Here is a 16,981-nt window from a genome sequence, read left to right as displayed (position 1 = left end):
GTGCTGGAGCCCAGTCATGATTTCTTCATTGATTGAATAAACAATATGTAAACAAAATCAGAGCTTGAGGCCTCCTGGCATCCTCTTCTACTTCAGCATTGTTTTTTTTGAAGCACCCAGTTTCATGGTTGGAGGTGGCATCTATTGTTCCTTGGGGGACCATGTGTACAAGAATGGAAATCAGACTTTCTGACAGACGAAGCATGTGCTTCAGCCTGTTGAGTCATAATCTCTCTGTTCCTGAGGACTTTCTCTTTGTCGATGTAATTTTAGTGTTCCAATTCTATAGAAAATAAGGAAAACTGCCAGGTAATACAGCAGGTAAAACACATGTCATTCCAGTTGGTAAACACTAGTTTGATCCCCAAAACTAAAAAATCCCCAACTTCCACCAGGAGTAATCCTTGAGCACAGAGCCAGAAGAAATGCCAGAGGTGGCCCAATTTCCCACCTCTCCAAAGAATAAGTCAAGGATAGGGGGGGAAAAATCATATGGCCTTTCTATACACCAATAGTAATAAGGAAGAAATGGACATTAAGAAAACAACCCCATTCACAATAGTGCCATACAAACTCAAAATGTCTTAAAAACAACTTGACTAAATAATGTTGAAGGACCTATACAAAGTAAAACTATAAAACTCTGCTCCAAGAAATAAGAGGAGGACTCGCGGAAATGGAAACACAATACCCTGCTCATGGATTTGGCAGGATTAGTATAATCAAAATGGCAATACTCCCCAAAGCATTGTACAGATTTAATGTGACCCCCTCTAAAGATACCTAGTGACATTCTTCAAAGAAGTGGATCAGTCACTTTTGAAATTCATTTGGAATAATAAACACCCTAGAATAGCTAAAGCAATCATTGGAAAAAGAATATGGGAGGAAATACATTTCCCCAACTTTAGAACTTTTACTACAAAGCAATAGTTATATCAAAACAGCATGGTGCTGGAATAAAGACAGGCCCTCAGATCAGTGGAATAGACTTGAATACTCAAGAATATTCCCAGACTATACATCACCTAATTTTTGATAAAGGAGCAAGAAATCCTAAATGGAGCAAAGAAAGGCCTCTTCAACAAGTGGTGTTGGCACAACTGGATAGCCACTTGCAAGAAATTGAACTTAGGACACCGCCAGTTAACATCATGTATGAAGGTAAAATCCAAATGAATTAAAAAGAAATTAAAAAAAATTAAATTTTTATTAAAAAATAAAAAAGACCTCGATATTAGACCTGAAACCCATAAGATTATATAGAACAACATGTAGGCAAGACACTCCAGGACATTGAGACTAACAGGCATCTTCAAGGAGGAAACTGCACTCTCCAAGCAAGTGAAAGCAGAGATTAACAGATTGGGAATATATTAAGCTGCGAAGCTTCTGCACCTCAAAGGAAATAACGCCCAGGGATACATAGCCCCCCACTGGGAGTGGGGAGAAACAATTCACCCAATACCCATCAGATATGAGGCACTGACAGAACTTTACAAGAAAAAAGATCATCTAATCCCATCAAAAAATGGGGAGAAGAAATGAACAGACACTTTTGACAAAGAAGAAGATACAAATGGCCAAAAGACATATGAAAAAAATGCTCCACACATCACTAATCATCATGGGAGATGCAAATCAAAACAACTATGAGGTACCACCTCACACCACAGAGATTGGCACACAGTCACAAAGAATGAGAACAAGCAGTGTTGGCGAGGATGTGGAGAGAAAGGAACTCTTATCCACTGCTGGTGCGAATGTCCGTCTAGTTCAACCTTTATGGGAAAGCGATATAAGAGATTCCTCCAAAAACTGGAAATCGAGCTCCCATATGATCCAGCTATACCACTCCTAGAACTGTACCCTAGGAACACAAAAATACAATACAAAAATCCCTTCCTTACACCTATATTCATTGCAGCACTATTTACCATAGCAAGACTCTGGAAGCAACCAAGATACCCTTCAACAGACGAATAGCTAAAGAAATCTGTGGTACATATACACAATGGAATATTTTGCAGCTGTCAGGAGAGATGAAGGTCATGAAATTTTCCTATACATGGATGTACATGGAATCTATTATGCTGAGTGAAATAAGTCAGGAGAAAGAGAGGGAGGAAGACTCAGAATGGTCTCACTCATCTATGGGTTTTAAAGAAAAATGAAAGTATAGTTCTTGCAAATAATAAATTTTTAGACACAAAAGAGAGAAGGGGCTGGAAGTTTACAGCTCACCTCATGAAGCTCACCACAAACCAGGGATGAGTATTAGTTTAGAGAAATAACTACATTTTGAACTATCCTAATAATGAGAATGTAATGAGGGTAAATAGAAAGTCCTGTCTAAAGTACAGGCGGGGGGTTGGGTGGGGAGGAGGAAGATTTTGGGACATTGGTGATGGGAATTGTTGCAGGTGGTGTAAGGGTGGGTGTTCTTTACCATGACAGAAACCCAAACACAATCATGTATGTAATCAAATTGTTTAAATAAAATATAAAAATATTTTATTAGTGATAAAAATTGTAAATAAAAAAAAGAGCCTTATGTGGCATGCAGTCTCTAAATGAAAATAAAACAAAACATTTGCTCCCATGACTTAGAAGAGTCAAGCAGACAGATTATGATAACATATCAGTCTGTTTTAGGAATTTGGCACATAGGGGAAGGGGGCCCTTATTACCAATTATTAAAATAATGACTGATCTCTAAGAGACACCTTTCAAGAAACTTTCCAAATAATCTTTATAAATGTGCCTTAGAATTAGTCTGCATGAAAACAACACAACAACCTTCTTATATAAACAATAAACACATTTACCAAGCAACCACGGGATCTCACTATGCCACCTTTCACTAAGCCAGCACAGGACAGACAGGAGTCAGCACAGGACAGACAGGAGTTTGACAGAGAGTAAGGCATTTCTCACTTGTACTGAGAAATGGTAGTAAGCCAGCGGGCAACTGCTGGAGAGAAGAAGTAGCTATGCATTAAAGCAAACTTTTTATAGACAGTGGAAAGAAGGCTACAAAGGAGTTGGTCTTAGAGAGAAGGTTTTACTAAGAGCTAAGAGGGGGCTCTTTCCTAACTGTCCCCCGACATAATAATGGTGCTGCACTCTTGGGGCTTAGCTCTGATGAAAGTCATAGAGGAGCTCAGAGGTCCAGAGGCTTTTATGCCTTTGGAATGCTAAGAGCCTATATAAAGATGCCAGATCACCAGTCTACTTGAACCCTCTTCCGTCAAGAACCAACTCTTTTGACCTGGAATTGTTGGAGATGAAAGATTTGAAGCACTACATAACCTGGAGAAGGACTGGGGGAGTAATAAAGAAGTGGATGGTTCTGTCCAGAAATGGCATAGAGAGTGACCATGGTATCTGCACCATGGGCGATAAAGCCACTCACTCCACCCTCGGACTACTGGAAAAGAGGAATTTCTGGAGCAGTTTCTTGGGGAGACTAGCCTAGGTGACAAAAAGATAGGCAGGACAAGGACTGCTCCACAATAATGTATAGTGGCTTCTTTTTACTGAGGTTAAAAAAAAATGGCACCTTCATCATGAATCAGGCATGAGAAATAGAGCTTACAGAAGCTACTGTCCCAGAAGAACTCACAGGTTCTGGAGACAAGAAGCCTCAGCAGTAGGAAGCTAGTCAGCATTTTATTTACACACATTCATATACATACAAACACATCATACAAACTCATCTATGCATACATGCATTTACAGACATATACACACAATATACACATTCAGACACATACACGCATTCACATGCTAACACATACACACAAACACATACATACAGACATGATTCTGCCCCACTACTCACTTCCCTTGGTTTGTTACAGTTTTGCCACACCAGCCTGCACTTCCACATAGCATGTGTCTTTGATATCTGCCTGTTCACAGCTCTTTTCTCTGGATTTGGTGTTTTGTTTGTTTTATTTATTATTATTATTTTTTTCTTTTCCCTGTTCCCTGCCCTTCACTTTCCTCCTGGTTGCTATGGGTTGCAGAGATCTGGTAGTGCTGGTGCAATTGGGGGTGGGTGGGGTGTGTTTTGCTGTATGTGAGTTGGTGGTGCTCACTAGGGTTGTGGTTCCTTCCACTGTGGTACTTGAACACATGTTCACCAGTAGTCAGTCTCATTGTACACTCTGGTTTGTAAAGTGGTCCTGGTTAATGGCAAGTTACTCAAATATGGGTTTGTGGGGGGCACACCTCCTTTGGCTGTTGTGAGACTGGAAATCACTTGGGTTTAGATCAGGTAGGACTATGCTAGGCTTGTGAGCCATCACGTTGGGACTGAGCTTCTGGTCTGACTATTGGGCAGGTATTTCGCATTGTTTTCTAGACCCTCACTTCTTCTTTCTTTGTTTTTGTTGTTTTTTGGGTTTTGGGGCCACAACCCGGTGATACTCAGGGGTTTACTCCTGGCTGTCTACTCAGAAATAGCTCCTGGCAGGCACAGGGGACCATATGGGACACCGGGATTCGAACCAACCACCTTTGGTCCTGGATTGGCTGCTTGCAAGGCAAATGCTTCTGTGCTATCTCTCTGGGTCCCACTTCTTCTTCCTTAATCACTAGATCCTATAACTTAAACCAGCCAAACTCATACTTTGCTGCATTTTAGAAGTGCCTGAGGAGCTCTACATAACAACTATTTTAGAGCTCACACCAAAATAGATTTGAATTCTTGCATGTAGGACTGAAGCATTAATTTACGTTTTATTCACTCCCTAGGTAATTCCTATGTAAGGTCAAGTGAGAAGAATCCATTTGAAACCATTTTGATTCAAAGATGCAAGATACCAAATATTAGGGTCATGTTTGAATTGAAAATCACATAAGTTTCTCTGTTCCAGAGGATGGCACATTGAGAGCTCGGAGATTTCTTGCTCTAACTGCTATCTATGCTTTTAGATGATCTCAGAAGCTCTACTTCATATCCTGAAGGCTCAGACAGATATCTAAGTGCCATTCTTTAGTGGCTGGGCATGGAGGAGTGACTCCCATTTGGAATACATTTGTCTGTAAGTGAAACCATGTTATCCCAGGAATGAAACCAGGTCTTTAATCACCAAGCCTCTTTCCTTGGAAACAAAGGGGCATTCCTTTCTATGTGGCTGGTGTTCAGTGAGCACATATAACTCACTGAACCAAAATTATGTGCTATAGAAGGAAAAAATGTCCCTTTTCTTATTACAGTCAAGGAGTCTTATTGCATACCTCTCAGGAAACCTAATAATGTGTTACATGAATTTTCCATGGGAAGGAACAACTGGTTAGGAAATCAAATCCTATGCTTCTGGACAGTGACATTCAAACCTAGCACTCCAGGGAAGCTGAAAACTGCTCTGAGTATGGTCCCAGCAGGATTGAAATACCCTCCTCAAAGCATACTGAGAAAATTCCCATGATGCCAGCTCTTCTGGAAAAGTTTCTGGGGGGCAAAGGCCACATTTGCCTCCTCCCCCTCCTCCTAATCACCACTTTCTCAAGTGGAAAAAAAAAATGCTTAGAAGGATAAATTAACCACAGTTCTCAGTGATTCCTCTGGGGGAAGTCTAATCCTGGGTTCTAAATTGATTACAAATGACAACAATTTGGAATTCATGAGCCTTCGGTATTTTTCTAAACTTTTGTTGAAATTAAGCACCTTCAAAGAGCAAAAATGACATGTGAAATAAGGGTTTGAGCAACAGAGGGTCATCCTCAGTGTCAGGGAGTTCCATGGTGATGGGATTTGAAGAATTCTCAATGGAGAATCGCTACCATATTGGCTGCCACAGGAGTTCCTCACTCTCATGCCACTTTTCACACCTTTATGGCCTTAAAGCACAGCACCACACTGCCTTTTTTTTGGAGGGGGGCCACACCCAGAGCTCAGGGGATACTCCAGGCTCTGTGCTCAGAAATTGTTCCTGGCTTGGGGGATGCCAGGATTCAAACCACTGTCCAACATGTTTTGACTGCAAATGCCCTACCGCTGTGCTATCTCTCCAGCCCCCACACTCCCTTTTTTATTTTATTTTATTTTATTTTATTTTATTTTATTTTATTTTATTTTTCGTTTTTGGGTCACACCCAGCAGTGCTCAAGCGTTACTCCTGGCTCTACGCTCAGAAATCACTCCTGGCAGACTCAGGGGACCATATAAGATGCCGGATTCGAACCACCATCTTTCTGCATGACAAGGCAAACTCCTTACACTCCATGCTATCTCCCCACCCCCCCTTTACTTTTATTTTTAAAATATATTTAGAGGCAATTCCTGAAATTTAAAGGACAAAAGTTTTCATATCGTGTCTGTTGTCCAAGAAAGGTGGAAGAAGCACGCGCATAATGAGTGTCTGAAGGGAGCATCAATAATTTTGCAATAATAATAATAATAATAATAATAATAATTTTGCCTCTATTTTCTATTTTTTCTAGCTCTTTCTCTTCTTTCTCTCATTTTAATTTTCTCTTTCTTTTTCTTTCTTTCCTTTTCTTTTTTTCTCTCTCTTCTTTCTTTCTTTTTCTTTCTTTTCTTTCTTTTTTCTTTCCTTCCTTCCTTCTTTCCTTCTTTCTTTTTTCTTCTCTTTCTTTTTTCTTTCTTTCTTCTTTCTTTCTTTCTTTCTTTCTTTTCTTTCTTTCTTTCTTTCTTTCTTCTTTCTTTCTTTCCTTCTTTCCTTCTTCCTTCTTTCCTTCTTTCCTTCTTTCTTTCTTTCATTCTTTTCTTTCTTTCTTTCTCTTTCTTTTTCTTCTTTCTTTCTTTTTTCTTTCTTTCTCTTTCTTTTTTCTTCTTTTCTTTCTTTCTTTCTTTCTTTCTTCTCTTTCTTTCTTTCCTTTCTTTCTTTCTTTCTTTTCTTCTTTTTCTTTCTTCTTTCTTCCTTTCTTTCTCTTTCTCTTTTTCTCTTTCTTTTTCTTTCTTTCTTTCTTTCTTCTTTCTTCTTTCCTTTCTTTCTTTTTTCTTTTTCTTCTTTCTTTCTTTTTTCTTTCTTTCTTTCTTTCTTTCTTTCTTTCTTTCTTTCTTTCTTTCTCTTTCTTTCTTTCTTTCTTTTTTCTTTCTTTCTTTCTTTCTTTCTTTCTCTTCCTTTCTTTTCTTTCTTCTCTTTCTTTGTATTAAGGCACCGTGCTTTACAAAGTTGTTCATAATAGTTATAGGCATACAATGTTCCAACACCAATCTCATCAGTGTGATCTTCCCTCCACCAATGTTACCAATATCATTCTTTTTTTGTTTGTTTTGGTTTTTGGGTCACACCTGGCAGCACTCTGGGGTTACTCCTGGCTCTTTGCTCAGAAATCACTCCTGGTAGGCTCGGGGGACCATATGGGATGCCGGGATTCGAACCACCACCATCCTTCTGCATGCAAGGCAAATGCCTTACCTCCATGCTATCTCTCTGGCCCATCCAACAGCATTCTTTTCTACCACTTATCCCCTGCCCACCTGTGACTTATTTGTTTGACCTGAAAAATCTTCCCATCAGCTGCTTATGGTGCTGTCAAAAGGACATTGCTCTGTTAGTCCTGTTTTTATTGATGATGCACCCATAATTTTCAATACTGTCAATGATAATTTTATGTTTACATCTTTCCAACACTGTACCCACAACCAAATGCCCTGTTTTTCATCTACATCTACCAATGTTTCCCTCAGTCCCCACTCTCTGTTCCAGATAAGCTCAGTTCTCTAGAACAACTGTCCAGTTCTGATGCTTTTGGCCATTTATTACTCCCTTGCCATGTTTCTTATATCACACACGAGAGAGATAATTCTGCATGTCTTTCTCCTGAGTGATTTTGCTCAGCATTATGCTCTCTAGTTTCATCCATATGATAGGATGTTGCATGTTTTCACTCTTCTTTAAAAAGTAGCTGAGTAGGGGTGGGGAAAAGGAAAAAAAAAATAACTGAGTAGTATCCCTCTGACTATATACTACAACTTCTTTACCCAGTCATCTGTTCTTGGACACATAGATTCGTTTCCAGATTTTGTCTATTGTGAATGTTAGTGCCTATTCAAAAAAGATGCTTTTCAAAATAGTAGTTTGGGGGCTCTTGCAGTGGATGACAAAAAGTAGATTATATTTTTCATTTGCTTAGCCTGTGCCACTTATTCCTAGATAACCTAATCAGTTAATTTTGTGGAACAAATATACCCTAGAAGATGAAAGATACTTGCCCAGGCACCTCCTATATCTGTGGGAACTTTCCTATAACTCATTTTCTACAAAGAAGTTTCAACTTAGGTCAGAATTAGAACTCTTTCTTAAAATATCTAAAGCATATGGTTTTTCTTTCAAAACCCCTTTCAGAAACTAGAATTTTACAACTATTGTTCTTTAAAATTATACTTTAGACCAGAGAAATAGTACAGTGGTTAATGTGCTAGCTTTGCATGTGTCCAACACCTCTGTTCAATCTCTGGCACTATGTATGGTGCCCTGAACATTATCAGAACTGACCCCTGAGCACAGCAGGAGTAAGACCTAGAGTACAGCTGGATGGGCTCCCTGAAAAAAAAAACCAAACACCTATATATATTTTTGTTTTTTTGTATTTGTTATGGGGATTGAGTTTGAGTGTTTGTAATAGTACTAATGCCTTCTGTGCTATGATGTGGTTGAAGACCTGTGACATTGGGGATGGGACCCAAGGCTTATACATACAAGGCATGTACTCCATTACTTGAGCCACAATCCTTATCCTTTAAAACTACACTTCTAAAACTACATGTTCTATTTGAAAAAAAGAATATAGTCAGAAACATAAAACTGAATGTTCTTTACACCAATAAGTCAAATCAAAAGCAATAAGGTAAATTTTTATGACTTAAAAATTCAAATAGACATTTTATATGAAATGTTTCTCTAATAGTATGCTCAGAGCATAGCTGAGCTGAGAACAAAATCCCAAATTTTTTTCTCTTCAACATGCTATTTGCCAGTTCTCACACATGAGGACTAGCAACTGTGTGCCACAAGAACCTGGCTTAGAAAGTGTCAATTTATCAAGGAAAAAATGTTCATCTTTGAGGAAAGCTTCAACCCTCCCTTCAAACTTCATTGTTTTAAGATTATAGAAGTGGGGCCAGAACAATAGTCCAGCAAATAGGCAGCTTGCCTTGGGTATGGCGGGCACAGTTTCAATCCTTAGCACCACAAATGGACCCCAAGTCCACCAGGAATGATCCTGAGCACAGAGCCAGCAGTAAGCATGACTGCTTGTTCTCCCCATCCCAAAATATTGTTCTCTTTTATTTACTTTTAGAAGTTTTTAAATCATTTTTCAATTTCTTTAAAGTAACTAAAAAGAAAGCCTAGCCAAATAAGTTGTTTTAGAAATAACAATGTTGGGGGCCAGAGCAATAGTACAGTGATATTTGCCTTGCACACAACTGACCCAGAACAGATCTCGGTTCAATCCCTGGCATCCCATATATTCCCTTAAGCCAGGAGAGATTTCTGAGCACATAGCCAGGAGTAACCACTGAGCGTCACCAGGTGTGGCCCAAAAACCAAAAAATAAAAAAAAGAAAGAAATATTAATATTGGAATTGGAGCATTAATGTTGGATAGTAGACATTTGCCTCCCATATGGCTGATCCCAGTTAGATGCCTGGCACTACATATGATATCCCAAGCACTTCCAGAAGTGAACCATGATCACAGAACAGAACAAGTCCCTGAACACTGCTTTGTGTTTGGTGTATGCCCTTGGAGACAGTTCAAATGGTAGGGAACATGTTTGACATACACAAAGCCCTGAGTTTCATTCTATTGCCCCCTCAAAAAAAGTACTGTCTGGCATAGCTCTGGTGAGCTTTGAGTGTATAGGCACTGCCAGGAATGGTCATATGCACCCTGGATATCATTGGGTATAATATATATATATATATATATATATATATATATATATATATATATGAGTATTAATGCTGCTTAATAAAATGGAGTTAAGTAATAAGCAAGAGTGAGGACTGAGGGGGATGATGATAATATCCCAAAACATTGTTGTTTTGTATAGACTATAACATTTGTTAGAAAAGGAACTGATTTACAAATCTATTTTTTATTAATATCTGAGTTAATTTCATACTCTTTAAAGGGACCTTAAAAAGCTTTCCATTCATTACAAGATACTTCTTGAAAGATCACTGCCTGGCAAATCCTGGGTGAGTTACCGCCTCACAACTCAATCCAGACACAAAAAGACCCAGAAATATGATCCAGAGTTAGCAAGTATGTGTACTGCCCACCCCATTCATTCCAATAATGTCATGTCCCTGCTCATAAAAAGAATGATTCTGCTAACTCACAGAAATATGAGATGGCTTATTTGGGGAAACCTTGGGCCCAACGGTTGTGGTACACTTAATTTCATTCCCGTTTTTGATAAGAGGGAGGAACAGCTGTAAAGCCACAAATAGTTTTCTTCCTAGATGTAACTGCCTCTGCTCCTGCCCTTTGCTGGGAGAAAATTCCGGCCAGCAGCTTTCTCTCAACCGGGACAAAAGGCAAAAAGCAGCTACAGATAATTCGCGAGTGTTAAGCTCTTTTGTGAACACCTAGAAAATTAAGCCATAGAAGTTAATAATAAAAAGCTCAAGCTGAATTCCTGTCAAGAGGTTTATTGAGAGAACAAGCAGAGTTTTTATAGCCTGCTTAGTGGGAGGAGCAAAAACATAGGATTGAAACTTAAACCAATCAGATTTGTACAGGTACAACGATTTTTAACCAATGGGAGCAGACACATTTTGATGGCGGGAAGGATAAGGAGAAACCTGGCAGGATGGGGGGAGGGGAAGCAAATCCTTAAACAAATAGTTAATAGATCTTTCTTTTGTGCAAGCAAATAAGGATTACAATTTAAACCTTACAAAAACCTATCTATAACTATGCTTGAGAGCAGTTACAAAAAACAGGTTCCATGGAAGGGTTTAAGGAATCTGGTTAAGCCAAATTCTCTGTGGTGAGCTAAATTTATTTGCAGGGTTCTTTTGGCTCAGGGCTATGCAAACTTTTGGCTTGAATCAGGCAGCGGTGAAAAAATTCATTGAATATGTGGGTGTACGGTCGCCCACACCTAGAGGCAGATGAAGTAATTCAAGCCAGCTGGGTGCCCACAGTAGATTTTCCTTTGACAATTCTAAGAAGTTCAAGGTCAGTGAAAACCATGTGTAATAATTGAGTAATTCTTCAACCCTTTTACACCTGGGAACATCATACTGGTTCAGAAATAGCAATTGTTTCATGAACTGGGACTTATAACCAGGCTGTTATAACCTGTTATATCACCAGTGGTTTTTAGCCTTTGTAATATCTGAGGGGCAGCAACAGTTCATAGACTAGTGGTTGAAGGTCACTATTATAGGTGAATGTAAAAAAATCTATTTATTTAGAGCTGAGGATGTGACTGAGTGGTCAAATCCAAGCCTTGCTTGTGAGACATTATCGTCATTCTTCTGAACCTCATAAACAATTTTTTTGGGCGGTTGGCCACTCAAGTATTGCTCTTGGTAGGGCTCAATGGACCATATAGTATGCTAAGGATTGAACCAGGATGGTCCCATGCAACACAAGTATCTTACTCACTATACTAGAGGTCCAGTTCTAATGTTAAAGATTTTTTTTTCTTTTTTTTTTTTTTGGTTTTTGGGCCACATCCGGCGGTGCTCAGGAGTTACTCCTGGCTGTCTGCTCAGAAATAGCTCCTGGCAGGCACAGGGATCCATATGGGACACCGGGATTCGAACCAACCACCTTTGGTCCTGGATCGGCTGCTTGCAAGGCAAACGCCGCTGTGCTATCCATCTGGGCCCGATTTTTGTATTTTTTAAAGCATCATAAATTTTTTTGTTTGTTTGTTTTTGGGCTACACTCAGTGGTGCTCAATGTATACTCCTGGCTCTGAACTCAGAAATTACTCCTGACAAGCTCGAGGACCATGTGGGATACTTGGAATCAAACCCAAGTCAATCCTGGGTTGGCTGTGTACAAGACAAATGCCCTACCACTGTGCTATCTCTCTGGCCCACATCATAAATATTTTTAAAGGAGTGGGCTAGAAAGCACCCTGGGCTTCATGATTGGATCTTTCAGGAGGCCTCAACTCTTACTCATCTCAGAGTTGTTAACTTGAATCTTGCTATTAGCATGGGGCTTCAGACAAATCACTTCATGTTTCTGGATACTGGTAGAGACATGGGCCAAGAGACCAGACCTAGCCCCAGGACTGAGGGAAAATAACTATATGAAGGAAAAGGAGTGGTGATAAAATAATCTGAGTGGTAATTTCAAACCTCATTTCTCTGGGTTGTAGCCAGAGACTAGAAACATGGATTTTGCTGTCCTATAGCAGCTGCATTCCAGAGATTTACCTATATGAGTTGTGAAATAAAGAGCTGTAACACTAAAGCCATCTGGGATTTGGACTACTAATCTGACACACTGTCTACAAAGAGGGGGCACTTAGTTCATCTATAATACCACAAAGCCTGAGAGGACATATTTTAGGCAGATGCTCATTGTTTTTTTTATTATTAATTCAATCATTCTGCCTCCTCAGCTTCTCCTTTCCTAGTAAAATCTGACCTCTTTCTGTTCCTGCTCTTCCTCCTTTTCTTTCTCTCTCTCTCTCTCTCTCTCTCTCTCTCTCTCTCTCTCTCTCTCTCTCTCTCTCTCACACACACACACACACACACACACACACACACACACACACAAACACAAACACTCAAATGAAAGCATATCAACTTCATGAAAACAACCCAAGCATCCAAGAACAGATGACTGGATAAAGAAACTGTGGTACATATATATGTAATAAAACTCTTCTATAAGAAAAGATGATATTAGTAATTTGCTGCCATATGACTGGATCTGGAGAATATAATGCTGATCGAAGTTCATTAGAAGGAGGGAGAAAGATACAGAATAACTTTCCTCATGTGAAGGATATATGTAGACTACCCCTCACCCAATGCCCTATATTAATATTACCTGAATGGTCAGACCCACCCACACCAGGGAGGGGTCTGTGGTTTGGAATAAAGAACATAAGATGCTGGTTGGGGAGGGGAGCATAGAAAAAGAAGGCAGCAAGGAAGGAAACATGGAGAGCAGCTGAAAGGAGACAGAGAGCTACTGAGAGTAAGAGGCAGATAGCCAGAGGAGAAGTAGCAAAGAGAGGCTGCTTGAAAAGTTTAACATAGAAGCTATGTGAGGAAAAGCACATGGTGGTTAGGGCTGTAAAATAAAGTTTGCTGACTCCTTAAACTTTAACTTGACTACTCGTGAAATTATTTCCAGACCCGCTGGTAGAAGGAAGAAGCTAAAGACACTGTGGGGATAAAGGCCTCACGCCAACACTAGGACTTTAGATTTTATATCTTATATTTAAAACAACAGATATAAACAAACATAGAAAGAAACAACAAAAGTGCAAAGGCAACTGAGTAGGATGCTTAGAATGAAGACAGGATGTCAGAAGGACTAGGATAGTTGGTAGGTGGGAGGGGAATGAAACTTGGACAACCATGGAAAAAAATGGACAATGATGTGTGGTGCTGGAATGTTTTATTTATGAAACCCTTCCACTATCAATATGTAAATCATGGAGTCTAAGATAAAAATTTCAAAATATATAAATTTTTTTGGGGGGTCACACCAAGCAGCGCTCAGGGGTTACTCTTGGCTCCATGCTCAGAAATTGCTCCTGGCAGGCTCGGGGGACCATATGGGATGCTGGGATTCGTACCAATGACCTTCTGCATGAAAGGCAAACGCCTTACATCCATGCTATCTCTCTGGCCCCCAAAATATATAATTTTAAAAGAAAAACACAGCAGCTTCCAATATATAAGTTCAGAATACATTAGTTATATTGGAGAAGTTCTGTTGACTCTGCTGAGAATGAGGGATGGTTTAGAAATAAAAACTCAATTGAAAAGAGCTCACTTTCCCCACCATCTGCTTACTGCTGGGATCAGGCCTGCTTTCTCCTATGCCCCAAAAGACCACCTCCCACCACAGAGTTCCCATAACCTCGTATCCCCTAATCATATGTGTGTTCTAGAAATTGAAGAGGTAGTTTACTTAACCACTATGTACACGTCCTTCTCAGGTGAGGCTGTTTTAATCGCCATGTTTTAAATTTCATGTACATATTTCTCACAGACTCCTATGAAGCAAGAATTGGACAGATTTAATAACCTTGCCCAAGTACACTGAGTCCAAATTCAGGCAGCATCAAAAAAAAAAATGCACCATTTCAAGCATCCTCTCTATTAGGAAGAATCCATCTGACTTTCAAAACATTTACCATGAGATATACCTCAAATTTTCATTGCAACACAACCAATTCACTGATATTAAAATTAGGAGTAGTAGAGTATTTAGCAGAAATATGTGAAAGGATATCAAAGATTGTAATTGACAAGAAAAAAAGGAGAAGGTGAAGGAATCAGAATTGAATGATAGACTTCAGGTAATAATGCTATTCTGATAAACTGATTCAGGACAGGACAGGAAGAGTTTAACTCAATGTCAAAACTTGAGTGTAAAACACAGCAATAACCCCACCAATTTGTTCTAAGGGGAAATTAGCCTCTTGTTTTTAAATCAAATATTAGTGTTGTTATTATTCAAACAATAGTAAATATTTCCTGTACTGAAAACAACCTGCATCCTTTGATGGGTGTTATAGTAAACATGAAGCCCCTTCCCTTTACCAGTTTACATTTACTTGAAACCATACCTACCTGGCTCTAAGAAATGCTTTCCACACATCTGTTCAAGAGTCTGTTGGTTTTAGAGCAACTAACCATGTATGTCTACTTTTAGAATTTACACCCTCAAAATCCACAACAGTTCTCATTCTTCAATTTTCCTCCAACTGGAAGATAGCTTTCCCTTCAGATATTTTCTTCAGCTCACTTCTCCTTTCATCATTACTTCCCCAATTATTTATCAACAGCTGCAGACCTCAGCTTGACTTTGTGTAACCAGTGAGGACCAATCTCTCTTCAGCTACATCCACAAGGATCCCTGAACTACCCTCCCCTTCTTCATGGGTCAGTAAACCTGCTAAGATTATTGACCCACAACTCACTTGAGACTTTGCATCTTTCGTGTCACTGTAGCCTTTTAAGAAGGTGTTTTTACTTTGTTTGTTTATAGCTACTGGGTAAGACAACCATTCTGTCCACATTCTTAGCATTTTTTATAATTGGTGTGGAGCCAACTAATTTGAGATGCAGCCCTCAACTGCTTCAAACTAGCTGTAACTGAAAAGGAGGCAGGTACTGATGAAGCTGTTGATATATACATGTCCTCTATACAAATGTCCTCTAGGAAACCAATCTTCCTTTGCCCCATTTATATTTCTAGAGGTCACCTCAAAATTTTTTTAAACATAGAGACTCTGGAAAGATAGTATAGCAAGTAGGGCATTTGCCTTGCATGTGTCCATCCCTGCTACATGTGTTTAATCGCTAATATACCACCATATGATCCTTTGAGCCCACTAGGAGTGATCCCTGATCTCAGTGTCAGATATAAGACCTTGAACACTGCTGTGTGTTTTTCAGAAACAAACAAAAATTGTAAGAAGAGAGATCAAGGTCAGAGAGACTGTACAGGGTTTAGGGACTTGCTTTGCAGGCAACTGATCCTGGTTCAGTACCTGATCCTGATTACCAGTACCATGTGGTCCTCTAGACTCAGTATAAAGTAGGAAGCAGTGCCAGGTATGACCCTAAGTCCCCCCAAATAAACAAACATAGATATCAGTTAGGAAAAAAACTAATAAATGAAATATAACAAGTCACCCTGTTCTGAATAAATAGGAGGAAGTAAGATCTGAGAACAGGACATTTGCCAAGGTATAAAGTTTTCTCAGCAAAGTGACAGCTCTTTCACATGCAACGCCAGATTAATCCAGAGCAAAGGGACTTCTACCCAGTTTTCTAAAAGGTGAGGGAGGAATGTCCCTCGTATGGCCACTAAGGAATGTTTATAATCCACTTTATAAGTAAGTGTGAGAAGTAAAGACAGTCTCCTTTTTGTCCAACTCTGAGAGCTCAACTAAAAAAATCAACACGTGATAGGGGAGATAAGACATATTAAAGCAGTATCTTGGAGACAAGTATTTCCCATACCAGACCGGAAGGGTATATGGACTCTTCAGTAACCTTATTGGTACATTAGCATATCTATAGAAGAATGCATCAATCTGAACGGGGTTTGGTATTAAAGAACTGAGATTGGAGAAGAGATTTGGCAGCAAGATTTCCTGCTGGCTAGAGGAGAAAGGGCCTTGAGCATGAGCATGTTGGAGTGCCTAGTACGCATGTCCCAATGAGATGAAGGGCCATCTGGCCACCAAAGCGATGACTGCACACACTGGGGCCTCAGGCTCTCTCTGTTCATTCTACCTTTAAGAGTGCCACCCACCCTCCTGACCTCATTTTGACCAGACTTCCTGTTTCTTTTTCCTGGAGAGATAACATACATTGATTCTTGGTCCACTTGAGATATTTGCTCCACTTAGAGTTGTCTTTTTCAAACTGTGTTAAGGTACTGGCATTCTGGCCTATAGCCTTCAAAGCCCTGTGACTCTGGACAATGTGGGTCCTGTGAGTTCCTAAATTTCTAAATTCCATGGATACTTGGGCACTATCTTGGTCAGTTTTGGACAAATTCACCAAAAGAATAAAGTGGAAGCTCGTCAATATCTAGGAGTTGTTCAGCATATCTGATAATAACAATGATTCTTCATATTACTACATGCTTCTCTTTTCTAGGCAAAAATAATGACCCGATATTATCCATCTTCTCTGTACAAGACATCTTCAAAAAATTCTTGAGGGGCTAGATGCAGTGGTCCTCAAACTATGGCCCGCGGGCCACATATTGTATTTGTATCTATTTTGTTTCTTCATTGCAAAATAAGATATATGCAGTGTGCATAA

At 39.5% G+C, this 16,981-nt stretch overlaps 1 protein-coding gene across 1 annotated transcript in view; it reads right to left on the bottom strand.

Moving 5' to 3' along the window:
- Positions 1 to 16,981, bottom strand: part of SHROOM3 (shroom family member 3) — a 366,880-nt gene that overhangs the window by 225,680 nt on the left and 124,219 nt on the right. The window contains exon 5 of the mRNA XM_049789876.1: positions 16,169 to 16,309. Within this exon, the coding sequence (XP_049645833.1) occupies positions 16,169 to 16,309 (141 nt within the window). The remainder of the gene's footprint in view (positions 1 to 16,168; positions 16,310 to 16,981) is intronic.

The sequence above is a fragment of the Suncus etruscus genome, chromosome 16 (genome assembly GCF_024139225.1).
Source record: "Suncus etruscus isolate mSunEtr1 chromosome 16, mSunEtr1.pri.cur, whole genome shotgun sequence".
Taxonomy (NCBI): Eukaryota; Metazoa; Chordata; class Mammalia; order Eulipotyphla; family Soricidae; genus Suncus; species Suncus etruscus.
The sequence above is the reverse complement of the archived record's forward strand: the minus strand, read 5'-3'. Positions and strand labels throughout refer to the sequence as shown.